The sequence below is a fragment of the Moschus berezovskii genome, chromosome 11 (assembly GCF_049115385.1).
Source record: "Moschus berezovskii isolate FMDL1 chromosome 11, NW_MosBer_1.0, whole genome shotgun sequence".
Lineage (NCBI taxonomy): Eukaryota > Metazoa > Chordata > Mammalia > Artiodactyla > Moschidae > Moschus > Moschus berezovskii.
In genome coordinates this window covers 31,529,123-31,555,746 of record NC_142470.1, presented here as the reverse complement: position 1 = coordinate 31,555,746, position 26,624 = coordinate 31,529,123, and the positions used below count along the sequence as shown (strand labels likewise).

The following is a 26,624-nucleotide window of genomic DNA, read 5'->3' as shown; positions in this document are numbered from 1 at the left end:
CTCCACGTTGGAATATAAGTTCTATAAAGGCTGCTGCTGCTGCTAAGTCGCTTCAGTCGTGTCCGACTCTGTGCGACCCCATAGACGGCAGCCGACCAGGCTCCGCTGTCCCTGGGATTCTCCAGGCAAGAACACTGGAGTGGGTTGCCATTTCCTTCTCCAATGTGTGAAAGTAAAAGTGAAAGTGAAGTCACTCAGTCGTGTCCAACTAGTAGCGACCCCATGGACTGCAGCCCACCAGGCTCCTCTGTCCATGCAATTTTCTAGGCAACAGTACTGGAGTGGCTTGCCATTGCCTTCTCCGTCTATAAAGGCAGTGCCTTACAAATGTTGATTCATTTTTTAAAAAATTTATTTTTAATCGGAGGATAATTGCTTTACAATGCGTTAGTTGCTGCTGCACACCAATGTGAATCAGCCGTAAGTATACATAAGCCCCCTCCCTCCCACCTCCCACCGCATCCCACCCCTTGAGGTTGTCACAGAACACTGGTTGAGCTCCCTGTGTCATACAGCAGTTTCCCACGAGCTGTCTGTTTTACCGATGGTAGCATATATGTTTCAATGCCACTCTCTCTGGTCCCACCCGCTCCTGTTCCCTCTGTGTCCACAAGTCTGTTGTTTGTGTCTCTGTTCCTGCCTTGTGAATAGGTTCATTAGAACCATTTCTCTGGATTCCATACACATGTATGCGATATTTGTTTTTCTCTTTCTGACTGAATTCACTCTGTGTAACAGGCTCTAGGTATTCACCTCACTGGAACTGACAAGCGGCGATTCATTTAATCCACATGGCGATCAGTTATAATGATGGCCATCACCCTTTTCCAGGTGAGGAAGCAGAGACACAGACAGGACGAGCAGTGTGCCCAGTCACCCAGCCGGGAAGATGCAGAGGCAGGATTCAAACCCAGGCAGTGCGACTCTCAGCCACCACGCCCCTCTAACCAATCTATTCACTGCTGGGTCTTGGCTCAGACGTTGGCCTAGCCTCTCTGTAAAGAATGAGTCTGTGAATGAATGAACATGGCCGTTCCTTGAAGGAGTGGCTCCCACAGCAAGAGATCCTGAATGAGGGATCCCTGCTGTCCCTTCAATGAGGGATCCCTGCTGTCCCTTCTATGCTGCCCCTACCCCCCCGGCTCCCACCCCCGATGGGGTCTACGGCAGTCAAGGTTAGTGAGGGGAACAAATCTGCCCTCATCTTAAAGGTGCTTCCTTCTGCCCATGGCTGCCAGGAAGGATCAGATCTGTAGTCAAGACCTGCACGTGGCACAGCTTGGGTCCCTTGCCTCTCCCCTGTCCGGTGCCCTCCAAAGGTCCCTGGAGAGCCTACTGGTAGGGCCTGGGGGGGGTGTCCCATTTTGACAGCGGGGTGGGTCTACTGGAGGGGCTCCTAGCCCCTCGCATCCTGGCATAAGGCACCAGTTCTAGGAGCACTGGTCAGGAACCGCCAGAGCTCCCTGGGGGCAGGCACATCCATGAAGCAATTCCTTCGAGGAAAATTACTCAGGCAGCCATTTATTAAAACACAACTGCTCCCGAGAAGGCCTTTCGGCTGTGGAAATACCAAATAGCTTTGAAGTACCAGCCATCCCTGAAACCAAGGAAGCAGGCTTCTAGGCACTATCTGACTTTTAATCTGCCTGCTCTTTCCCCATCTGGAAGGTCTAATGAAATGTTACACCACAAGGAAACAAGGAAATAAGCAGCTGCAGAGGTGAGGGGACACACACTTAATTTCTTGCCTGGGTCTGCTATTTGCATAAGCCTCAAGGGAATAAACTGTAGAGGAAAGAGAAGGAAAATAACAAGATCTCTGCGTCTCCTGGGCCAGGCCCTGTGCTTGGGGAGCTGTGACTTCTCACGTTTAACCCTTGCGGGCAGCCCCGAGAGAAACACTTTACTGCTGTCTCTCTGGCAGAGGCCACTGGTGCACCCCACGTCTGTGACCCCCTCTTTCTTGGGGTTCACAGTGGGACAACACCCCCCGTTCCTGCATGATTCTACTTGTGGCTTCGAAGTGATTTGGGTCCCCCCAGAACTACATGGTTATGAGCTGGACTGCCTTCTTCTCTCCTTGTCCCTGTCCTTGTTGGGGCAGGATAAGGACCCAGCGTCAGAGACGCACCATGGAAGGAGCCTGGGTTCCCGTCGGGGTCACCAGGCAGAGCTTCTTCCTGGAGACCCAATCCAACTGTGACTAAGAGAGAAAGAAACTTCTATGGGATTAAGCCACTACGATTTGGGGGCTGTGTCAGTCATCAGCCTGCCCCAATGCAATCTTAACTTTACAGGTGAGGAAACAAAGGCTCAGAGAATTGAAAGAGACTTTCCCCAGGTTCCCAAGAGCCTGGATCCAGCCACGCAGGAGCTGTTAATTAGTCTGGTGCATGCGCGCTAAGTCGCTTCAGTTGTGTTCAACCCTTTGCGACCCCATGGACTGTAGCCATCAGGTTCGTCTGTCCATGGCAGTCTCCAAGCAAGAATACTGGAGGCGGTTGCCATGCTCTTCTCCAGGGGAATCTTCCTGACCCAGGGATCAAACCTGCGTCTCCTGCATTGCAGGTGGATTTTCTACCGCTGAGCTACTGGGGAAGCCCGTTAACTAGTCTCAGTTCATTTCAGTTCAGTTCAGTCACTCAGTCGTGTCCAACTCTTTGCGACCCCATGAATCACAGCACACCAGGCCTCCCTGTCCATCACCAACTCCCGGAGTTCACTCAAACTCATGTCCATCGAGTTGGTGATGCCATCCAGCCATCTCATTCTCTGTCGTCCCCTTCTCCTCCCACCCCTAATCCCTCCTAGCATCAGACTCTTTTCCAGTGAGTCAACTCGTCGCATGAGGTGGCCAAAGTATTGCAGTTTCAGCTTTAGCATCAGTCCTTCCAATGAACACCCAGGATTGATCTCCTTTAGAATGGACTGGTTGGATCTCCTTGCAGTCCAAGGGACTCTCAAGAGTCTTCTCCAGCACCACAGTTCAAAAGCATCAATTCTTCGGCGATCAGCTTTCTTCACAGTCCAACTCCCACATCCATACATGACCACGGGAAAAACCATAGCCTTGTTAACTAGTCTAGTTAACACTAACTCGACCTGGTTCCTCCCCCAGGTATCCCTGGTGCGAGGCCTAGGCAGTTTCTCTGAGCCCACCTTCCAGGTTCAACTCCCAATTCTGAGGCGGAATCCCTGAGGATCCTGGTGGGAGACTGTCCCTGTGAGATGGTCCCTACCCTGCCTCCATCCTGGAGAGGGAAGGCAGGAAGGAAACAGGCTGCACCCTGGCTTCCCAGGACCATCTTCTTCCAAATACCGGCAAGCCCTCAGCACGGCACATGCTTTGTAGGAAAGGTCAGCTCCAGAAAGCAAGACTTTGGCAAATCTCCAAATAGCCAAGCCCTGAGTAGCCCTCCCCATCAGAGCACAGGTGCCTCATGGAAACAGAAGGAGAGCACGTCGGCAGAGTGGGGGTGCCTCCCCTGCAGACCTGCTTATAGCCGACAGGCCCTACCGTCTGCAGGAGCACCCCTGGGTGTGCATGCCTCCAGACAAGTGGCTCTGTTGAGGCTGAAATATGTCCCCTAGATGCCCATCAAATTTTTGCTCCTTAATGAATGTGGTGTATGCTAAGTTGTTTCAGTCGTCTCCGACTCTTTGTGACACTATGGACTGTAGCCTGCCAGTCTCCTCTGTTCAAGGGATTCTCCAGGCAAGAATACTGGAGGGGGTTGCCAAACATGTGCACAGAAAAAGAAGCGACTGAAGGATGGAAAAAGGACTAACTGACCAGGGGGAAGCATTATCTGAATTCAGAGAGGCTATTTTAAACCAGATTAAAGGGATGGAAATTAGAGCAGAGCAAAGCAAAGCAGAACACCGCCTGGCCCTGGTTGAGCTTTTCAGGCTCCTTAGTGCTGCTGCCCAAGGCCACCAGCACGGCGACATTATTGACAACACACGGCCCACACCCCAACCACTCCCAGGGGTGCTAATTACTTGCCAGGATTAATTCTTCAGTTTACTAGACAGTTCCCGCAGCCGTGCCAGAAACAAGAGCTCTGGATGGAAGGTACACCTACTGTTTCCCAGGAGCTGGACTTTGGGCCAAAACCCACACCTCCTTTTGCACAAGGAAAAAAAACCACCAGCTCTGCTGCTATCTGCTGGGAGCACCAATTATGTGAATTTTTTTTGGCTTGGACTTTTTTAGAAAAACACATTGTATAGGAAAAACTCTGAATTTTTTTCCCCCCAGTTCAGTTCAGTTCAGTTCAGTCACTCAGTCGTGCCCGACTCTCTGCGACCCCATGAATCATAGCACGCCAGGCCTCCCTGTCCATCACCAACTCCCGGAGTTCACTCAGACTCATGTCCACAGAGTCGGTGATGCCATCCAGCCATCTCATTCTCCATCGTCCCCTTCTCCTCCCGCCCCCAACCTTTCCCAGCATCAGAGTCTTTTCCAGTGAGTCAACTCGTCGCATGAGGTGGCCAAAGTATTGCAGTTTCAGCTTTAGCATCAGTCCCTCCAATGAACATCCAGGATTGATCTCCTTTAGAATGGACTGGTTGGATCTCCTTGCGGTCCAAGGGACTCTCAAGAGTCTTCTCCAACAACACAGTTCAAAAGCATCGATTCTTCGGCGATCAGCCTTCTTCACAGTCCAACTCTCACATCCATACATGACCACGGGAAAAACCATTGCCTTGACTAGACGGACCTTGGTTGGCAAAGTAATGTCTCTGCTTTTTAATATACTATCAAGGTTAGTCATAACTTTCCTTCCAAGGAGCAAGCGTCTTTTAATTTCATGATTGCAATCAGCATCTGCAGTGATTTTGGAGCCCCAAAAAATAAAGTCTGACACTGTTTCCACTGTTTCCCCATCTATTTCCCATGAAGTGATGGGACCAGATGCCATGATCTTTGTTTTCTGAATGTTGAGCTTCAAGCCAACCTTTTCACTCTCCTCTTTCACTTTCATCAAGAGGCTTTTGAGTTCCTCTTCACTTTCTGCCATGAGGGTAGTGTCATCTGCATATCTGAGGTTATTGATATTTCTCCCAGCAATCTTGATTCCAGCTTGTGCTTCTTCCAGCCCAGCGTTCCTCATGATGTACTCTGCATATAAGTTAAATAAGCAGGGTGGCAATATACAACCTTGACGTACTCCTTTTCCTATTTGGAACCAGTCTGTTGTTCCATGTCCAGTTCTAACTGTTGCTTCCTGACCTGCATACAGGTTTCTCAAGAGGCAGGTCAGGTGGTCTGGGATTCCCATCTCTTTCAGAATGTTCCACAGTTTATTGTGATCCACACAGTCAAAGGCTTTGGCATAGTCAATGAAGCAGAAATAGATGTTTTTCTGGAACTCTCTTGCTTTCTCCATGATCCAGCAGATGTTGGCAATTTGATCTCTGGTGCCTCTGCCTTTTCTAAAACCTGCTTGAACATCTGGGAGTTCACGGTTTACATACTGCTGAAGCCTGGCTTGGAGAATTTTGAGCATGACTTTACTAGCGTGTGAGATGAGTGCAATTGTGCGGTAGTTTGAGCATTCTTTGGCATTGCCTTTTTTTGGGATTGGAATGAAGACTGACCGTTTCCAGTCCTGTGGCCACTGCTGAGTTTTCCAAATCTGCTGGCATATTGAGTGCAGCACTTTCACAGCATCATCTTTCAAGACTTGAAATAGCTCAACTGGAATTCCATCACCTCCACTAGCTTTGTTAGTAGTGATGCCCAGTTCTTCCCTACTGTGGGTTTTTATCCTGTGGGTCTCCAGTACTTTTACATAGAGTACTTAGTTCTGACACTGCTGGTCACCAAATGTGTAGGTTTTTTCCCCCACAAGTCTCCAACAGCAGCTGGGTGTCTTATTGTTCAACTCAATTCTGACACTGTCTACCTTGAGATAGACTTAAGTCTCATAGGTTAAGAGTTTGGTACTACAAGACTGATCTCCCACCCCCAGTTCAGATGCCAGCTGCAAGTATAGGTCATCACCTGTGCTTCTGACTGACCAGCAATGGATGGAGTTTCCCATGACCTTCTTCTCGGGCTTGATTAATTTTCTAGAGAAGCCCACTGGACTTAGGGAAACACTCATTTCCACTCACCAGTTTATTCAAGGACATGATAAAGGCTATAGATGAACAGCCACATGAAGAGATGCACAGTGGGAGGTCTGGGAGGCTCCCCATGGAGTGGGGGTGCAGTCCCCTTCAGGTGGGGATGTGTTTACCCACCTGAAAGCTCCCCAAACCCTGTATTATTGGGGTTTTATGGAGGCTTCATCATATAAGCATGATCAATTATTATATCCTCTTCCATCTCAAGGGAATGAGGGGTAGGGCTGAAAATTCCAAGCTTCTATTCATGTGGCTCAGTCTTTCCACTGACCAGTCCTCATCCAGGAGCCCACCCAGAGTTGCCCTCTAGAACAGAAGACACTCCTATCACCCAGGAAATTACAAGGGTTTCAGGAGCCCCGTTTTGGGAACAGAGGTCTATGACCTGTGTTAGAACAAGAGATGCTCCTAGTATTCTTCTCTCTTCTGAAATTCCAAGGGTTTCAGGAGCTCTGTGCCAGGAACTGGGGGCAGAGACCAATACACACCTTCTTCTGTAAGAAAGGTGAATGCACAGTGTCTGAGACCAGGATTCTGGGGAGAGTTGCCGCCTCAGATGCTGGAATAACCCTACATGACTGGCCAGCTCCTGTCTTATTCTCCCTCTGAAACAGAAGATGTGCAGATGGCTGTCAGACTTACATCCCCTCAGCCAGCCCTGGCTGGCACTCAGCACTCTGCCAGGGGCTGTGAGGGGTACAGAGATGCTCTCAAGAAGCCCCCATCTGGAGGGGCTGCACCAGTTCTCAAGGGGATCTTAGACCAGCAGACAGAGTGGTGCTTCTGCCGGGCATGAGTGTGAAACCTGTTGAGTTCCAGGACCCAGTGCTCTGCCCTGGCCTTTCACACAGTGTAGGCTAATCATGTATGTATCCATCCATCTATCCCTTCACTCACCCACCCCTCCATCCTTCGATTTCTTTATCTATCCATTAATGCATCAACTCTTTGTCGAGTGTCTGTTTAGATGTTTGCCAGGCATCAGGAAGATGACTGTCAAGTGGAGAAGGGGAGATAGGTTCTGAGCAGAGTTTAGTAGTGAATTCTGTTGTTGTCTGATATCCATTTCCCACCTTCAGGTGATAATAGATTTCCCATGTGGAGCCTATCAGATATGCTTTGGATGTTCTGACCCACCACTGGGGTAAGCACATGACCAGGCCAGTGTATTCTATCCTCCCGGCCATGATTGCTGACTCAGGGTCCATCTGCCCAAACGGACCCAAATATCTTAGATCTGCTGTGTGAACTCAGAAACCTGGGGCCTCTCTTTCCTCAGAATCCTGAAGAGTATGGTGGTTGTGAGCTGGGACAGCTCCTGGCCACCTCTCCCCGTCATGGGAAAGAAGCAGCCTGCACAGCGGAGAATGAAGCCGTCCATAGAGAGAAGCAGAGATGAGAGCCTGACGAGAGTTCTGGTATCATGTGAACTCCTGGGTTTTGCTGTGATGGGACCTGGTGCTGAAACTTTCAGTTACAAGAGCCGACACACTCCCATTTTTGCTTAGATTAGTTTGAGTTTGGTGCCTGTCTGCTGCAGTCAAAGGGGTTGTAATGTGTCCTTATACGTTCTCAGTAGAACTAAACTCTGGGCTGCTCCAGATGAGGTTTGCGGTATAAGGAAACTTCTTTGTGAGGATCTTTGGGAGGATTCACAGGGAAGGAGAGGGAAATAAAGATGGCTCAAGATGAAAGAAGAGTGTAGACCAGCACTGTCCAACAGAATTTTCTGCAATGATGGAAATGTTCTATAATCTGTGTTATCCAATATGGCAACCACTAGCTGAGTATGGCTACTGAGTACTTGAAAACTGGCTACTGTGACTGAGGACCTGATTTGAAAATTAAAAACAAAATCCATTTGGCTGCATCCGGTCTTAGCTGTGGCACTCAGTATCTTCACTGTGTCATGTGGTCTTTTATTGTGGCACCTGGATTCTCTAGCTGTGGCACCAGGGCTCAGTGGCTGAGGCCTCAGTAGTTGTGGCATGTGGGCTCTCTGGTTGTGGCTCATGGGCTTAGATGCACCACAGCATGTGAGATCTTAGTTCCTCCATCAGGGATCAATAACCTCAGATATGCAGATGACATCACCCTCATGGCAGAAAGCGAAGAAGGACAAAAGAGCCTCTTGATGAAACTGAAAGAGGAGAGTGAAAAAGTTGGCTTAAAACTCAACATTCGGAAAACTAAGATCATGGCATCCGGTCCCATCACTTCATGGTAAACAGATGGGGAAACAATGGAAACAGTGAGAGACTTTATTTCTTTTTTGGGCTCCAAAATCACTGTAGATGGTGACTGCAGCCATGAAATTAAGACACTTGCTCCTTGGAAGAAAAGCTATGACCAACCTAGACAACATATTAAAAAGTAGAGGCATTACTTTGCCAACAAAGGTCCATCTAGTCAAAGCTATGGTTTTTCCAGTAGTCATGTATGGATGTGAGAGTTGGACTATAAAGAAAGCTGAGCGCCAAAGAATTGATACTTTTTATCTGTGGTGTTGGAGAATACTCTTGAGAGTCCATTGAACTGCAAGAAGATCCAACTAGTCTATCCTAAAGGAAATCAGCCCTGAATATTCACTGGGAGGAGTGATGCTGAAGCTGAAACTCCAATACTTTGGCCACCTGATGCAAAGAACTGACTCACTAGAAAAGACCCTGATGCTGGGAAAGATTGAAGGCAGGAGGAGAAGGGGATGACAGAGGATGAGATGGTTGGATGGCATCACTGACTCGATGGACATGAGTTTGAGTAAGCTGAGGGAGCTGGTGATGGACATGGAGGCCTGGCGTGCTGCAGTCCATGGGTTTGCAAAGAGTCGGACATGACTGAGAGACTGAACTGAACTGAACTGATCAGGGATCAAACCCACGTCCCCTACAATTGCAAGGTGAATTCTTAACCACCAGGGATGTGTCTTAAATTTTATTTAACTTTAATTTAATGAGTGTATTGCTAGTGGCTATCGTATGGGACAGCACAGCTGTGGTCTCTGGGGAGGAAGTATGAGGAAGAGGAAGCAGTTCTGAGGGACTGGAGGTAGATATGAGGGAGACGGAGGAGGAAAACCAGAAACAGGCGTGCAAGCAGCCCAGGGGAGGACCCATGAGATGATGAGTGGCTAAGCTTTGGCAGAGGAGTCAGGGAGGTGCCAGAAGCGAGAAGTTACGAAGAGGGGAGACACCAGTGCCGGCGTCCAGGACTGGGGGATGGTGAGACCCTTCACTGAAGTGAGGAATGCAGAAGAGGATGGAGGTTTTCCAGGGAAGCGAGCATTTGGGCTTGGGGTCTATGGACTCTCAGGTGGGAGGACATCAGGCTGCGGGTCGTGTAATAGAAAGTTGGAAGTTGGAGACATGTTTTTGGAGTCATTAGGGCTTAGGGAGTAACTTGTTAAATTGTAGAAAGATTAAAAATACGGATGGCTAGAAATATGGAGAATATGCTCATTAAGAGGTCAGAAGAAAGAGAGAAAAAGGAAGAGATTTAGGAAATAACCAGCAGGAGGTAGAATAAGGGTGGTATAGCATCATCCACACTCACTGGGATTACTGGTGGAAGTCTTACTTTTCTGATGTCCAGACACATTTTGAGATAACTGAAATTGAGTCCTTTCAATCTCGAACAAGAATAAAATATTTTAGCCATTGTAAGGAAAAAATATTCTGAAATACACTGCATACTTCCCAATAAGCTGAACAGAACCGGACATAACCGAGTCACTGGACTATTCAACAGCATCATGCTTAGGACTAAAAGACTGCCATGGGACCCAGTGCCCTCACACTGATGGGTCCATACTGCAATATTTCCTTAGCTGTGCACATGGAATTCCAGAGTTTTTCCGTTGCTTCATCTCTGATTGGGCTTCTCTGATGGCGCAGTGGTAAAGAATCTGCCTGCCAATGCAGAAGACACAGGAGACCTGGGTTCAATCCCTAGGTTGGGAAGATCCCCTGGAGAAGGAAATGACAGCCCACTCCAGGATTCTTGCCTGGAAAACCCCATGGACAGAGAAGCCTGGTGGTCTATACAGTCCATGGCATCGGAAAGAGTTGGAAATGATTGAGCACACATCTCTGATTAGCTTCTAGCAAACATTCCTTGCTTCTGTTATCTTTTCAACCCCTCTTCCTTACTCTTGCCAGATTGGGAATTTGCAACATTTGCTTTGAAATTTGAATCCAAATAATCAATCTTACAATCAGCTTATATCTTTTTAAAGAACAATTTGAATTAAACCCCTAGGGATGGAAGAACTAAAGGAAAAGATTTGGGTGCACACATTTGTTGATCCCTACTTGCTTTGTCAACCCTTCAGAGCTGCTTTCTGGCTTTTTCTCAATCTAGGCTCTGGGCAGGAGGCTTCCTGATAAGAGAGAATTGGTTGAAACAGCCGAGGCCCCGACCATCTTGCCACTGAGGACCTCTTATTCTGAGAGAACAGTGGGGCACACTGTCGCATCGTCACAGACGTGGAGGAGAGACATTGCACAGTGGAGCTAGTCAAGCTGCAGCCCAGGCAGCTCACAAAGTGATATATCTCACAGTGTCTCCCCCGCAACAAACCAGAGATCATTTCTCATTTCAGTCCCACAAAGCCAGGGATGGGCATTCTCTTCCCAGTGTCTGGGATGTACCTTTCAGGTGTGACTCCAGCTTCCTGTGGGCCAGAGAGCACCAGGGATCTGGGTAGCAAGGAGCTGACCAAGGGGGATGCATAACCTGCTTGTTGGGGGTCTTAGCCAAAAGGTTTTAGACCTCTTGGTAAAAAAAAAAAGATAGCATGGAATAAGAATAGAGCCAAGCAGGATAGGAGTGCAGAATTAGGAACTCTAGCTTGGCACACCCAACCACTAGCCTCCTTGCTAGGTGAGCTGACCTCAAGCATCTTTATCTCCCGAAGTGTGGTCCTAGGACCAACAGCACCAGCGTCACTTGTTAGTAATGCAGAATGTAGTGAGGACCGCAGCCTACTGAATCAGAATCTGTCTTTTAACAAGTCCTCAGGAGTACTGACTGCATCCTGAGAGTGCTGCCTTACCCAGTCCAGAACCCATTTATGTGGTCAAAGAACTGAGTGGGGAGCCAGGATAAACCTGGGTCCCAGCCCCAGCTCTGCCACTTATGGGCGGTGTAAATTTGCACAAGTCCTTTCTCCTTTCTGGTCTGTGTTTTCCCAAATGCTATTTGGGGTCCAGCCCAATGGGCTCGGCATCACACTTGTGTTCTAACATCAAAGCGAGACCTGTAGGTACCCTTTGTGTCAACAGAGGCACTTTGATTTACAGACCAGGGCCTCCTTCTGCCTCATGGATATGTCATCATGGGGTTAGGGAAGCATTTCTTACTGTCACAAAGGCTATGGCATAAATCCTGACATTCTCCAGACATGTCCCAAAGCTTCCATCAGTCCCTGAATACCAAACTGAGCCAGCATCATTAGAGTTCAGCCCTTCTACCTGATCAGGGGTGTATGTAGGGGCTAGGCTGGCTTGACACCTTCCACTCCAGCTCCCCCTCAACGTGCAGTTGCCTGGAGGTGGCCAATCCCCAAATGCACAGAATCCCAACAAAAAGGCCGTGGATCATCCCTTCCCAAATACCCAGATGGGGTATCCTGTTTCCTTCAGACCCTGTAGTTCTATGCTCTGAACTCCACCGACAAATGAATCCTGGTATGTTTTATAGTTAAAACAACTGTATTCCAAGCACTAATGCAGCTGACATAATATTGGTTATGAGTGGTTTAACAGGATGCCTCCTCTTGATCTGCTATAGGTAAGTGTGTGTGTGTGTTTAATTGTATTCCACATAAAGTATCATAGAGTCCATGTTTCTGCCTACTGCAGGGATCTAAAGTTCAAAGCCAATTGAGAAGTGACTCTTCCTTCCTAAAGGACTTTAAATGCCCTTCCCTTCTCAGAGGCATGATGGAGGGGGCAAAGGAGGGAAAGCAGACCACCCCTCTCCTCGAGTCCAGTGAGTGTTCCCTGAAGCTGCAGGCTGCCCACGGGTCCAGGTGCCCATGGACGGCACCCACAGTGCCCTCAGAACAAATGCAGAAGCAGATGGCAGAAAAGTGATCACAGGGTGAGGCTGGTGTGGGTGGGGGAGTGACACATACTCCTCCAGGCTTTGCAGAGAACAGGAGCCTAACAGACAAAACGGGAGGCCAGGCAGGTCCAGACAGTCCCTCCCACCGTACTCGGAGAAGGGTGTGTATGTGGGTGTGTCTGTGTGTATGTGAGTGTATGTGTCTGTGTGTGTGTATGTGAGAGAGTGTATGTGTGTATGTGAGAGAGTGTGTGTGTCAGTGTGTGCGTGTGTGTGTCTGTGAGTGTGTGCGTGTCTGTGAGTGTACGTGAGTGTGTCAGTGTGTGTCTGGGTGTGTGTGTCTGTGAGTGTGTATATGTGTATCCGTGTGTGGAGTGTTTTAGTTTCCGCTAAATCATCAGGCAGGAGGAGAGACTCGAAGTTTTGTCTCAGTGTCGCCATCCTCGTTTACCACGTGTAAAGTAAAAGTAAAGTAAAGCAAAGTCGCTCAGTCGTGTCCGACTCTTTGCGAACCTACCATGCTTCTCTGTCCACGGGATTCTCCAGGCAAGAATACTGGAGTGGGTTACCATTTCCTTCTCCAGGGGATCTTCCCAACCCAGGGATCGAACCCAGGTCTCCCATATTAGAGGCAGATGCTCTAACCTCTGAGCCACCAGGGAAGCCCTTTACCACGTGTAGTGGGTATTTATTTATATCAATCCGGAGTAAACAGCATACGGCTTCTTTCCACCCAGGGGGCTCAGGCATTTTGGACAAATCCTCCCTTTGTTCCCCTCAAGGCCTGACAAGAGGGATCAGGGCTCCACATTCCCGGTGAGTTTTGCAAACAAAGAGGTCAGCAGCCCGTGTAGGATGCCCCTGTGAAGAGACGGCCTCTCCTGGAAGCCGGCAAAGTGTGAGCTCTGACTGAGTTTGAGGTGGTGATGGCTGCAGGGTTCTGACATTCATGGGACAACTCCAATCTGGGCCCCCAGGCAGAGGCGGGAAGCCAGCCTCCTGAAGTCCTCAGCTGGTGGCGGTCTGCGGTCCTGCTCCCTGCTGTGACAAGTGCTGAGTGTCACTCCACATTACAGGCCAGGACCCAACCGCCCTGACAGCCAGGCTCCTTCCATGAAGTCTGCTCTAATTTCTGCAGCTGGGGCCCCCCTGGGTTTCGAGGACCGGGTCACCTCAATTACGGAGCTGGGGGTTTCCGGAGTGATAAAGGAAAATTCACCCCTCAGCTGTCAGGTTGGGGCCGGGTGTTGCCTGAGAGAGTCAACAAGAGGAAATCAAGTTAACCCAGTGGTGTGAGCATGTCGTCTCAACAAAGGTGCCCCGGCTTGTTACTCTGAGAGGCCGTGCGCCTGGGTATGGGGTAGGCATCAGATGGCCTTTTTCCTGCTGCGTCGTTTTCAGGATCAGAAACCCAATCATCAGCCTAACATTGCCTCTGAAATCTCAGATATCGAAATTTGTGGGGTTCAGAAGGCAGGTGTAGGCCTTGGATTGTTGTTGTTCTTATAAGATTTTCTTTATCATGGTAGAATACACAGGATAAAATTGATCATTTTCAGCGTGTACGTCAATGGTATCACGTACTTTCACCCTGTTGTGTAACCATCACCACCATCCACCTCCAGAACATTTCCATCTACTCCAACTAGAACTCTGCACCCATTAAACTCTAACTCCCTGTTTCCCCTCTCTCCAACCTCTTGCAAAAACCCTTCCTACTTTCTGTCTCTATGAATTAAGCTACTCTAGGTCATTCCTATAAGTGAAATTCTCTAATATTTGTCCTTTGAGGTCTGGTTTATTTCATTTAGCATTATGTCTTCAAGGTTCACCTTTGTTGTAGTATTGTTGTTAAGCCGCTGAGTTGTGTACAACTCTTTTGTGACCCCACAGACCATAGCCTGCCAGGCTCCTCTGTCCATGGGATTTTCCAGGCAAGAATGTTGGAGTGGGTGGCCATTTCCTTCTCCAGGGGATCTTGCCGACCCAGGGATGATCCTGCATTGGCAGGCAGATTCTTAACCACTGAGCTATCTGGGAAGCCTATATTATAGCATAGATCCATGAATATAGTAATTCCTTCTCATTAAAAGTTGAATACTGTTCTTCTGTGTGTACATACCACAATTTGTGTATCCATTCATCCATCCATGGACACTTGGGTTGCTTCCACATTTTGGCTATTGTGAACAATGCAGCTACAAACATGGGGGTGGGAATATCCATTGGAGGTCCCTTTGGATTCACAATAATGTTAACTCTTTTTCCTCTTATGGGAGGTGGGAGACTCCAGCTTGAGGTTGAGGAGGCTGCAAAGCTGAAAGCTAGTGCTTGGCAGTTCTTTGGTGGCAGGCAGACTGGGGTGAGGTCCAGGGGAGAGGGTGGTAGGTACCCATGCACTGAGGCTGAGCTCCGGACTGAAAGGATCACAGTCTCACAGAGGCAGAGGCTGTTCTGTTCCTTTCCTCCCAGAGCAATCCTAGGACATCCTGGCTTTAGCCACAAGTCTCAAAGCTTCCTCACCCACTGTGGGAGGGGAAGGCACAAAGAATAGGACTTTCCACCTGGCCTGTCTGGTTGGGCTGCATTTTTTAAAAAATTAACTAATTCGATGGAGGTATAGTTTCCATAAAGCAACTGCTCCGATGTTAAGTGTGCAGTTTGACAAGTTCTGACAAATGTATGCATCCACATAACCACCACCCCAATCAAGATACAGACTGTTTCCATCAGCTCAGAAAGTTCCTTCATGCCAAACTGCAAGTTAGCAGCTTCTTTCAGAGCCAAATTGCTGCAGCATCGACAGGGTTAGGGGACTTAGAAAAAGCCTTGGGGGAGGGATTGGGGTTGGCGGTTCTAGGCTGTGAAACCCCAGATGTCCTTGGCTCTGAGTCACCACAAAAGGCACTTCTTTTCCTGTCTAATTTTGCCTCCTAAAGACTCCCCCAGTAGTCTGGCAAGGGAAATTCTGAACCACAGGAGCCCAAAGCACACTGTATTTCCTTGGGTTTACACAATTCAAACCCCACTCAAGCTACAAGTGTGTCCTGAGCACACTTTTGGCCAGGCCTGGGACTGGGTGTGACCGTGGCAGGTCAGGGGTAGGAATGGGGAGACAGGCAGACGCGGAGACACTGAGCAGGATAGAAAGAAAGACATCTGGGTGGAAACACAAAGTTAGTGTCTTGGGATTTCACAGAGATGCGTCATTCTGTTGGGGGACCACCAGGAAGGCTTCTTAGAAGTAGGGGCGTTCAGGCCAGCCTTTTCAAGGATGCACAGCTTTTCAATAGAAGGCACAAAAGAGAAGAAAATTCCAGGCCGGAAGGACATCATGTGTTAATAAGGGCACTGAGACATAAAAACTATCATTTGTGATGTAATTTGGGCTTCTCAGGTGGCGCTAGTGGTAAAGAAACCGTTTGCCAATGCCAGGAGACGGAAGAGACATGGATTTGACCCCTGGGTCTGGAAGATCCCCTGCAGGAGGGCGTGGCAGTCCACTCTAGTATTCTTGCCTGGAGAAACCATGGACAGAGGAGCCTGGTGGGCTACAGCCCATGGGTTGCACAGAGTTGGACACGACTCAAGTGACTTAGCACACACGCATGCATGGAGTGGTTTATTATTATGTACAAACCACTGGGCTCGGTGTTTCACAGTCAGGACTTTGTTTAACAAAAATAAAAGAATAATGATGAGGAGTACCTAATGAGCAAAGTTCTATCAGGTGCAAGACGGCGGAGTGATTGCCCAGGTTCACAAAGCATTGCATTTGGACTCAACCCGAGTCTGGATGTTTGTGAAGCCATGTTGTTCTGCTGTTTACTGCACTATGGGAAGAAACACACAAAAATGGAAACACAGGCTGCTGCATGCACAGAGGGGAAACAAGAAAGGAACCAGTGTTGCTTTGAATGGTGTTCCAAAGACTGGGAACTTGGGTGGTTCCTCCCTTGGTTCAGATTTGAACTGAGACGGCAGGAGCAATATTACAATCACAGAAAGAGCTTTGTAAGCTCTGTCCCCACACATCTCTGTTTTCTTTTAATGCTGTAGGAAAATCTCATTTACTTAAAACAATGGAGGCTAATTAGCAATATTATTTTTTCCCTATGAACAGTCTTATTTATACAAAATGGCCCAAAGCAGGCCCACAAAGGTTGCAGGCACAGTTGGCCTGTAATTAACATGAGTGTCCAGGAGCAGGCCTTCTAGAGAGTATGCCGGCAGGAGGAATTTCTGCTTTCTTCATTATGGTGAAGTCTCCCTTCTTGCTTATACTGTTAGTCCGTAGAGAGAGGGGGCTTCTCAAAGTATTACAAACGTCATCTCCCTTCTCTTTACCCTAAATGCCCCACCCCACCTGGAGCTGCCACAGGGGCAGGTTTTCAGGAACTCCTGGGTCTACCTGGCTTTTATCCTTGTCAAGACTTCCCGAGAGGCCACACAGAAGCTGCAGCCACGACCTAGAGATCTTTGCGTTGCATCCGATGCTGAGCTCCAGGGAGAGGCTGTGGGTCCAGAGTCCGGCCGAACCCCCTCAGTGCCCCAGTCCAGCCCCAGAGCGGGAGGAAGAGCAGTCTTGAAGGGCAGGGGAGGCTCAGGCTTCTTAAGTGAGTCTCGTTTCCCTACTGCCTTGAAGGATGCTCCCAGAAACTCACAGTCCCTGATGCATAGTCTGCAGCCCCAGGGCAGCCACGTCACAAGGCACAGCCTTCTTGCACACATACAGATCTGTATGCGTGCGCACACACACCCTCAACCTACACACGTGTACACACACGGTTTCTTCACTGCCTCTGGACACCCAGGGCTGTCATATGTGCACACCACGCTTCATTCTCCCCAAACATCTCCAAACCCCTTGAAGTGCACCGAGGGACAGAGCCGCTGTCACGTGGAGAAGCCCCCGGTTGGCAGAAAGCCTCTTGAGCTCCTCAAAGACCAGGCGGCACTGCCCTTTACCCTCCTCCCTGAGCTTGGGGTCTCTGAGTTGCCGAGACACAGAGGGAGTCTCCCTTGGGACCTGGGACTCCTCCCTGCCAGCTATGCTCCTCCCTTGGGTCACGAGCACACACGGCTGTGAGGCTGCCTCCTTTCTCGACAAAAGTCCATCTCTCTCCAGTTGGGAGTCTGGAGCCAGGCACTTCACCCCGAATGCTCCTGATTTGCAGAGGCCTGCAGTGCCCAACAAACAACCTCCCTGCCTTGCCCTTTCTCCCAGGGCAGAGGGTAGGGTGGGTGACCCTGGGGACACACCTCCTCCAGCCCTGCATCACATTCTGACCCCTAAACCACAGACTTCCCCCCAGGCTGCCCCACATCTTGGAAGCTCATCACTGTCACGGGTCAGTCTTGAAAGAAATGTTTTAGCCTCGAAAGCAAGTGCAATGTGGCTTTTGACACAGGAGCCAGACGAAGTCTAGCCTTGGCCGTGTGGATCCCCTAATGGCCTGCTCACCGGGGCCTCGCTCTTGACCCAGAAGCACGAAGCCGGCAGGGTGCAGAGGGTGTGTGGCCTCTGCCTCCCACCCGCCTCCATTCTGCTGCAAGCGAAGCACATTGCAAACGAGAGTATTTTTTCTCCTTGTCAGTGAGCCGTTGCTGTCTGTGTATTCCAGGAGGAGGCCATTACAGGGAGTTAATAGAGTTTTAAATTTGTTTTTAAATTTTATAACGCAATTCATCAAATTCAGCATCTGAGCACAGCATTCATGTTCAGACCAGGCAACATATGTCAAACTGGCCTGAGCTTTCCGCTACCCTTTCCACTGCCCACCGCCCCTACTCCCAAATGAAGAAAGGTTAACTCTTTAGGGTAACTGCCAGGCACTGTCCCCAGATGGGGAGGGTAGAAAGGCAGCAGGGTGGGTTCTGGTCTGCCAGGATCATTCTGGAATTAACCCATGGAAAGACTAGTGACTTATCTGAGATGCTCTGGGCACCTTTCATGGTCAAGCATGATCGAGGCTGCCCTAGGCCTTAGTCACTGGGCTGAGGTGGCTACCTGGGTGTCACTGTGATGTGGTTCTTTCAGACCCACGTCTGTGATGGGGCAGGTGTCAGGAGAACGGGGCTGCATGCAGGACACAGATGTGGAAAGCAAATGGTGAAGTCTGCTGGACAGGACAGATGGGAGCTTATTTCTGCTATTTTTCACCCAGAAGGGTTTCTTTCAAGGATGTGTTTGGCTGGACTTCGGATCACTGTTGTAACTGGGGAATCTGTTGCTGCTGAGCTGGAAATAAATGAGACTGAAGGGACCACGGTTTTGTAAAGAACATCTCGGATTTCAGGATTTGCAGCAGATCTTCTGTATCACGAACCGCAGCCAATTTTGTCTTTTATTAAGTGTTAATAAGTGATTTCGGTTCTAGGGAAAATTCTGAGATAGACGTTGCTGGCAAGTGAAATCTTGTTGGTCTCAGAGCCAACTGCAATAAAACAACTTCCTCCTATGGCCCTGGCAGCAGGACCTTCAGCTCGTCGGGGGCACAAAGCCCCTAAAGGCAGTGTGTGTGGGGGGGTCCCCTTGCCCAGCACATGGCAGTGGGTGGGTTGTGGGGGTGGAACTCTCAGAACACCTCACCAGTCTGCTCCTGGCTCTGGTCTTCTTTGGAAACCTGCCTGTGAGTAACAGAACTCACAGCATGGCTCGCACCCCGGACCCAGCTGTCTGGGCGCAGGTCAGGAGTGGCTACCAGGTGGCAATAACTTGAGGTCCCTACTGATTGCAGGCCCTGACATGCAGGTGACAAAGAAGGGTCTTCAGGCAGACATCTGCTGAGCCCCAGAAACCATCCTCCGCCACCTCTCTGAGCATCCCTGAGCTTTGTACTTCTTGAAAGAAACAGACTGCAAATACAGAGCTAACCCTTCCCTGAAGCTACACACCCAGTTAAATGTCCTGCACCCACTCCTCAACTCCTGGATGACTTCTGCCCCATGCTTTGTGCCTTTCCAGCTGGAGGCCCTGTGCTCCCAGTCTGCAGAGCTTCAGACATCATGCTGCTGTTTTTCACATAAAAAGAGAGGCCAAGTGGGTGGGGGCAGCACCCTGTGTATCCTCGGCTCTCCCGAGCAGGTTTGGAAGCAGATGCTGAGGACTGGGCCCAGGTGGGATGTGGGACCAGGGTGGAGTGGGGCTTGGCTGTCGGCAGGGGCAGGGGATGGGCCAGGATGGAGGAAGAACATCTTGAGGTGAGGCAAGTCTTTTTGCATTCAAGGGCTTGCCGGCTTCCAACTTGCTACTTATTGCATTGACAAATATTCCACACGATTGAGGAACTATTTTCCAAAACAAAATGCTGGTATTCATCAGGAGGCGCGGGTTGTGCAGTGTGAACAATTCACTTTCGTTAAGTACCATATGGCCGCTGGTAGGAACACTCTAACATGTTTCAACAGTACAGCTGGGGTAGGGTTCCTTTATTCACCGTGCAGATGGCTCTAATTGACATCTCTCCTAAAACAGGTCTCCAGAATTTCTGTAGGATCATTAGAGTAATTAGTTATTAAATACCATCACCACTTTTAGAGAGAGGGTCTGATCCCTGGCAACGTTCCACCGTGATGGTACTGACAGGTCCCAGCGGAGAACCAGCCGTGGGAGGCACGACGGGAAGGGTGTGCGAGCTCCTCCTCTTGGTGGCAAGGCCACGGGAGGACAAAGATTGTCACCAATTCCAGAGAAGCCCGGGGAGAGGGCTCGAGACACCAGAGGGCTCCGGGCCAGGGCTCCAGAGCCAGGCTCAGCTGTTCTTCAGCTGCGAGACCACGCAGCATTAATCTCTCAGCCTCAGTTTGTTCTTCCCTTAAATGGGACACTGCACGGGGGATCACGCCGGGTCTGTGGGAAAGAGAGGGGTCCCGGGAATGCACGTGCACCCTTAGTTCTTCCAAAAAGTAAATACATGTATGGCTATTTGCAATATGGGTTGAGGAAATAGCCTTCACTCTGAGCTCTTTCCTCATTGATCGAGGGTTAATAGCATGACATTATTAGTTTAATTTCACAGTCTAATCAGTTTCCTACATTATTGATCGGAGGACTTGGAGCAATTGCAATTTTGTAAAACTCTCGGCTGAGGGAATAAGGCTAGGAGGCTCTCAAGCTTGCGGAGCCATGCAAGGGAGTGCCTGGCCTCAGCACACAGCTGACCTAACAGAGGCCATGCCATCCACAGGCAAACTGCTCTCCACTGCTGGACTGCGTGGAGGATCGGCGCGTCCAAACCCTACAGAGACGACAACCCAGCATCAGAAGTGGAGACCAGCCTTGGAGAAAGCCCCTCTCGCAGGCAACACTAGAGCCCAAATCCACCTCGAATGCCATTCTGAGCCCCCAGTCGACCTGGGGCTTCATTGTTAAACACCCCCCGTCAGCAAGGGCCCATCTGTGCGATGGAATTTTTTTTTTTTTGTCACTTTTTCAAATCAGAATAGAAACAATTTTTAGTCTATAATTATCATTTCTTTTCTCAACAGACAAATGTTTCCTTTTAAATTGTAGGGCGGAAAAAGCAAAGAACAACATTTTAAACCAAAAAGAAAGACTAAAATTAATTTCCTCTTTACAGAAAAATAAAATACAACAGCTCTAAGAAGCCAGGTTTTTCTTTTTCCCAAAAGAGCAATAAAAGCAACAGTGCATTCACTGCCAGCGCTAATGCCCATTTTTAAGAGGCAAGTCCTTGAGGGGTAGTAGTGATGGAGTCTGCGGACCTCTCTCTGGGGTTAGGCCTTGGACTTGATCTCTTGGAGGAGGCTGGGCTGCTCCCAACACCGGACATCGCTTGGAATGAATCATTCAAAGCCCCCAGAACAGAGAGCCAACTCAGGACAGAGAGTCTTAGGAGTCAGGGTCAAGGCTTGGGGTTGACCAGTTGGCCCTCAGTTTCCTCATCTCTGAGATGGGATTTTACATTTTCCATTTACATCTTATAGCTTGTTAGGAGTTTCCTCTGGGCAAAGTACTTTGTGATTCTGAAGCATTGAACAAATCCTGCTGCTTTTACCATGTAGCTGAGACTAATCAGACCCACCATTAAGAAAGAAAGCCCCGCTCAGATGCTTCCTCTGCCAGCGAGCTCCTCTGTCCACCTGAAAAAGCCAGGTGGCTTTTCCCAGGTCCCCACCACATCCCGGACAGCACACTCGGCCAGTGTGCAGCAGAAGATCTATGAATAGGCCGGCATTTACTGAGTGCACCCTCAGCGCCAGCTTTGGATGGGGGAGAAGCAGTCTGCCTTTGAGATGCTGAAAGTGGTTCACTGTGGCCAACTATTCCGGTGAGGAAGCGGTTTCCTCTGGGTGAGGAGAGTCAAATATTTCCTAGTCCACGTTAAGGAGTTTGATTTCAGAATCGGCCAACGGAGAGTGAAGACAGCTCAACTCTCCTGGCACAGGGCTGCCCCCAAGCCCATCCTCCAGCCTCCTCAACAAAGAAGGGGGCACAACTCACATCCACCAACGCGCTCTCCCAGTTCAGTGTGGTGACTGCTGAACCCACACTCATTCCTCGGGTAAACCCCTTCAGGGTCTCGCCATTACTCAGGGCTGTGCTGGTTAAGGTTTAACTGCCGGCTCTGGCAGCAGTGGGGGTATAAAACAACAGAACCAGCTAGACCCTGGTTCCTAGCGTTTGTGAGTCTCTGTTGTGTAAACATCCTTACTTCAATTTCAAGCTACCAACAGGATGTCACTGAATGGAGAGCTGGGCTCTTGGGAGTCACCAAGCCTGCCAGAGCTCATCACACCCACCAGACTGGATGGGGTGTGGAGGGTGGGACCACAAAGATACTGCTCCAAGGCTGCTGCTGCTCTGTGACCAGGAAGACCCCACGCCATCACGCAGCAGGGAGCAGAGCTGGCCAGCACACCACTGCTCCCCATCTATCCCTACTCAGATAGATGATCCCTACCCAGTGGCTTGATCCATCAGATCATGTCCAAGCACCTCACCTGGCATCCAAGGCTTTTTGCACCAGGCACCATCTCAGTGTGCACTCCAGGCTCTTGTCCCCCTGTTCGCACAAAGTCCCCTGAGCCAGCCTTGCTGTCTCCTCATGGTTCCCAGTCACACCTGGGATAATCCTGCTCACAAGGTTCTGTCTGCCTGGCACACCTCCCCGCTGCTGCACTCCCTGATCAAACCCTGCCTGAGCTCTTCCTCTGATTGCCCCCAGCTCCCTGCATGTGTTGGAAGTGAACCCCGAGTGCACCCAGCACGCCCCTGCCTGATGGCACTCACTGTGCACCTTCCTGGTGGAGCAAGGACTCCGGGCTTGCTGCTGCTCAATGGATCCGCACTCCTCATGGTGGGCTCCCGATTCAAGGTTCTTCCTGCCCTGACTTTAGTCTCTGACCTTTGAAAACTCCCTCTCAAGGAAGCAAAGGAGGCCAAGCCTTAGTGTTCAATGTCTGTGCTTCCAACAACAAAATGACCATGGGCCCAAAGACTCACTTGCCACAGACGGGCAAGGCCGGAGAGATGGCTGGGTTCCACAGGGAGGGAGCTTAGTGGCTGCCCCGGCCGCAGTGAGACTCTCATGGCAGAACAGGCAGGGCCTTGTGGCAGAGACACTGGATCCCTATAATGACCCCAAACAGGTGGAAAAAGGCAACTGGGTGTCCTGCACACCTGATATCTTTCTAAAAATAGGCGGTGGGCCCTGACTCCACAGGCTCGCCTCTGGGTAGGGGCAGTGACAGGGGCTGGTGGCTATTTGATCACTAAACTTCAGAGGAGCGAGACTAGTCTCAGTTGGTTTTCTACCTTGCCCTCCCCGCCAGGCTGAAGCCAGACATGCAAGCTTGGCCCTGGGGTCCTGGGCTTGCCCATCACCTCCTGCATAGCCCTGCCCCATCGCCTGGGGAAGGACGAAGGCGGACCGGCCAGGGCAGATGCCAGCAGGCTCCGGGCACTGTTTCTTCTTGGCCAAGCGACCCGGGTACAGAGACATTCTCCTCAAACCAAGGCACTGACAGCATTGAACAGAAATGTCATGGTCTAAAGCCACGTGGCGTAGGAGGAAGCAAGAAAAGAAGAGAGGAATTCTCCGGGCTGAGCCCCAGAGGTCTCCTCTGTGGGGCCAGGCAGAGGGGCAAGCGGTGGGCAGTGGAACAAAGGGAGCACTCTTTTCTTTCGGGGGCAGGCTGCGCCTTCTGCAGTTCCCCAGCCCCGTCTCCTCTGGGCCCTCCCCACTCCTCCGTGTCTAGACGGAATACTCCTGGCAGCCTTAAGTCGTGCATTTGGCCTCTGGTCCCCAAGGCCAGCACTGTGGCCGCACCTGGGTGCTCTGCTGGCTCAGGGAAATCTTTTAAAAACAAATCCCACCAAAGAATCTAAAAAAGAGTGAGTAGATGTATATGAATAACTGGTTCACTTTGCTGTACAGCAGAAACTAACACGCTGTAAATCAACTATATTGCAATAAAAATTAATTTTAAAAAATCCCACTCATTAAAAGGCACAGTGTGAATTCTCGGAGGCCAGAATGCCAGCACATTTTGGCGATCACTAAGTCACCCAGCTGAGAACCAGTCTGAGAAGGTTAACGTGAAACAAAGGGACAAAAGTTACTTCCAAGAAAGATCCCTGGCGAATATAAACTGTCCCCCTCACCGACCCCACACAGTTGGAATACCACCTTTCTAATCTTTTTAGTGAGAGGCAAGGAAACTGGGAGGCCCATGGTTTCCTGGAACATTTTCATACCAAGGTGCTCCTCTCCTTGTGAAGTCCTTCAGAGACTCTTTCAAGCACAATTTTCTTACCGGGTCTTGGGAGGGACACAGAGCATTGCTTATTCTGAAAATATTGGCAAGGCCAGCAAAGGAATGGAGCAGATAGAACCAGAGGGATTCCCGACACTGCCTGTCCTCCTGATGGCCCCCAGCCCCTCTCAGCCCCCAGAACCTTTTGACACTAACCCCTCCCTCTCCTGGCTAAAGACCACAAGCACGCTTCCCCTCACTCTCCGTACCAAGATCATATTGCTGAAATGTGATGCTTGGCCCACTGACCTGCCAGCCGTGCAGCCACCCTCTCCCCAGGGCCCCACAAGCCCCTACGCACAAGCCGTGAACATCTATCACCGTGGCTCTAGCTGCTGCCCCGCTGTGCCCCTTGGCGCCTCTTACACGTCCAGGGCGGTGCAGCATCTCCTGCTTCCTCAGCCCCTCTGAGCACACATTTCTGCACGGAGCACAGGCGGACCCAGCTGGCATCCATGCCACCTCAGTGTCATCTGCCTTCCTGGCTGGCTCGGGGCTCGGCGGAGTGGAAAGAGATGTAGATGAGGACCCGGGCACTGAGGAGCTGGGCACTACGTTTGGGCGGGTGCTGCCACTCCCTGGCCTACGCATGAGGTGGGGAGCAAGTCACAAGTCACCTCCCCCACTCTCTGGCATCGCTTCCTTCTCTGCAAAATGGGAAGAATTGGAGCCACTCTACCTACCTCACGGAGGTGTTGCTGGGAGCCAAAGAAATGCCAGGTGGGGAAGAAATTTGGAAGAGTGCTAGTCAAAAAGTTCATTATCATTACAGAGCAAGGCTGAAGGTGTCCAGGCCAGCTCCCCCAAGGGACAACGAATCCTTTCGTTATGAGATGAGTACTTACTTCAAGGTTCCTGTTCCCTCTTTGCTAACAGGAATCACAGGATCCTTGCCAAGTCCAAGCAGTACAAAGAGCAAATAATCACTTGGATGAGAGAAGCCTGTTGAAATGAGTCTTTGTTGGGCACAAGGTTTGGCTGACAGCTTGGCCCGAAAATCAGCACAGTGAATCAGCTCATTGCCTCTCACAGGGAGATGGACTCAGCTAGACTCTGACGTTTCACAGTTCCCACTATGGACCCTGCACACAGTAGGGATTCAGACAACGCTTGTTGAGCTGATTACTGCAGAGGCAGGGGGAAGTGTGAGAGGGCGCAGCCCTGTCCATTCAAATTGGAGACTCACTCGGTAACGTGAGGCAAGGGGAAAATCCGAAATCAGACAGGACTTGAGGCTGTAGAGGGTGGGGCTGTTCATTCTGCAGCCTTGTAGCTGAAAGGGATTTCGGGGGGTAGGGGAGCAGGGGGAGGGTGGAATTAACATACTTACTGTATTATGTTGCAGCAGTGATAAGACTAAAATTTAGGATTTTCTTAATGAGACTCCTGCATTCACTGGTTTTCCTTATCAGCACTGGCAAGAACCATAGTTTAGCATTTCTGTCCTCTGCTTTAGAATGGAGGAAGGATCACGGGAGGATTTGAAAACTTGCTCCGGAGAATAACTGTAGTATGCACCCTTTTTGCTCTCCCAGCGGAATGCGGGTCCTCTGGCCCTGGTCCTCCCCAGATGCACTGAGCTCTGGATCCAGGCGACAAGTTTCCCAGTTTGGAGTTTGTGGAATGAAATGCACATTGGGGCTGGGGAGGGAACCAGTGGAAGTTAGAATGCCAGGCAGTTCGAAGTGCCTCTGCCCTCTCTCTCCTGCCCTAGGCCCGGGAAACCATCCTCCTTTCCCACCAAGTGTCCATAACCACCCCTGAGGGCAGGTACACGGGTTCTAACACTAGGCTCTCAGAGACAGTTCTAATGCCTGCCATGGGGTCAGCTCTTTAAGGACTGCGATCAGGACAGTGACAAAGTCAAGGCCATACCACAAGTTCTCACATCTGTTTGGCACTTGCTGCCTCTGGGGGGCGGTGGGGGCAGAGCCACACACCCCTTTAACGGGTGTGCAGCCTGGTGCTTAGAGATGGTAGCTTGTACCACCTAGAGAGAGCTGACACTGGAGTCAGAAACAGAAGCTGAAGGTCCGGAATTAAGGCTGGGGTTGGAGGAGACCAGACCCCCTCCCCGGGTCTGGGCTTCAGGTTCCTCCTCTTGCACTCCAGGTCCTTGGATCCTCTGGAAGCAGCCAGCCCATTCTGCAGCGGGACCTGAAAGGCTTGCCTCACCTTCACATACCACCCACTTGGTTGACTATCCAAGCTTGCAAAAAAGCATATATTTTTTTTCTGCAGAAAAGCATTTTTAAAAATCATAATTCAAAATGGTGAAAATTCCAGTCCACCCAGAAATGAGGAAGAGCCATCCTTCCTTTATCTCAAACATAGCCACAAGTCAAGAACCTTAGAACAAGTGAAGTGGATGGCTTTGTAGTGCAGAAGTTCCCTGGTCACAGGACAGTCCCAGCATCCTTGTTTGTAGCCTATGAATGCTTCCTCTGCACACGGTTCGAACAAGCAGATCCTCAGCAGGTGAGGGGGTGCTGTGGCCTCAGGTTAGACCGGGACCAGAGCAAGTTTAATGGGTCAGAATGGGAAGAGAGGCCGAAACATGGAGAACAGGGGCACAACCTAGGCAAGCACAGCAGCCTTGGGGCCTTCAGTTCAGGCACAACTCTCCTAATTGCTTCCAT

General features: G+C 50.1%; 1 protein-coding gene across 2 annotated transcripts in view; it reads right to left on the bottom strand.

The window, feature by feature from the left end:
- The window catches only part of KLHL29 (kelch like family member 29), a 339,724-nt gene that overhangs the window by 166,861 nt on the left and 146,239 nt on the right, over positions 1 to 26,624 (bottom strand). The window contains exon 1 of one of the 2 annotated variants that reach the window (XM_055400331.2): positions 22,460 to 24,089. The exons of the other annotated variant lie outside the window; for it this stretch is intronic. Within the exon in view, the coding sequence (XP_055256306.1) occupies positions 22,460 to 22,525 (66 nt within the window). The 5' untranslated portion in view covers positions 22,526 to 24,089. Of the gene's footprint in view, positions 1 to 22,459; positions 24,090 to 26,624 lie in introns of those variants that run through there. 2 annotated transcript variants of the gene reach the window in all.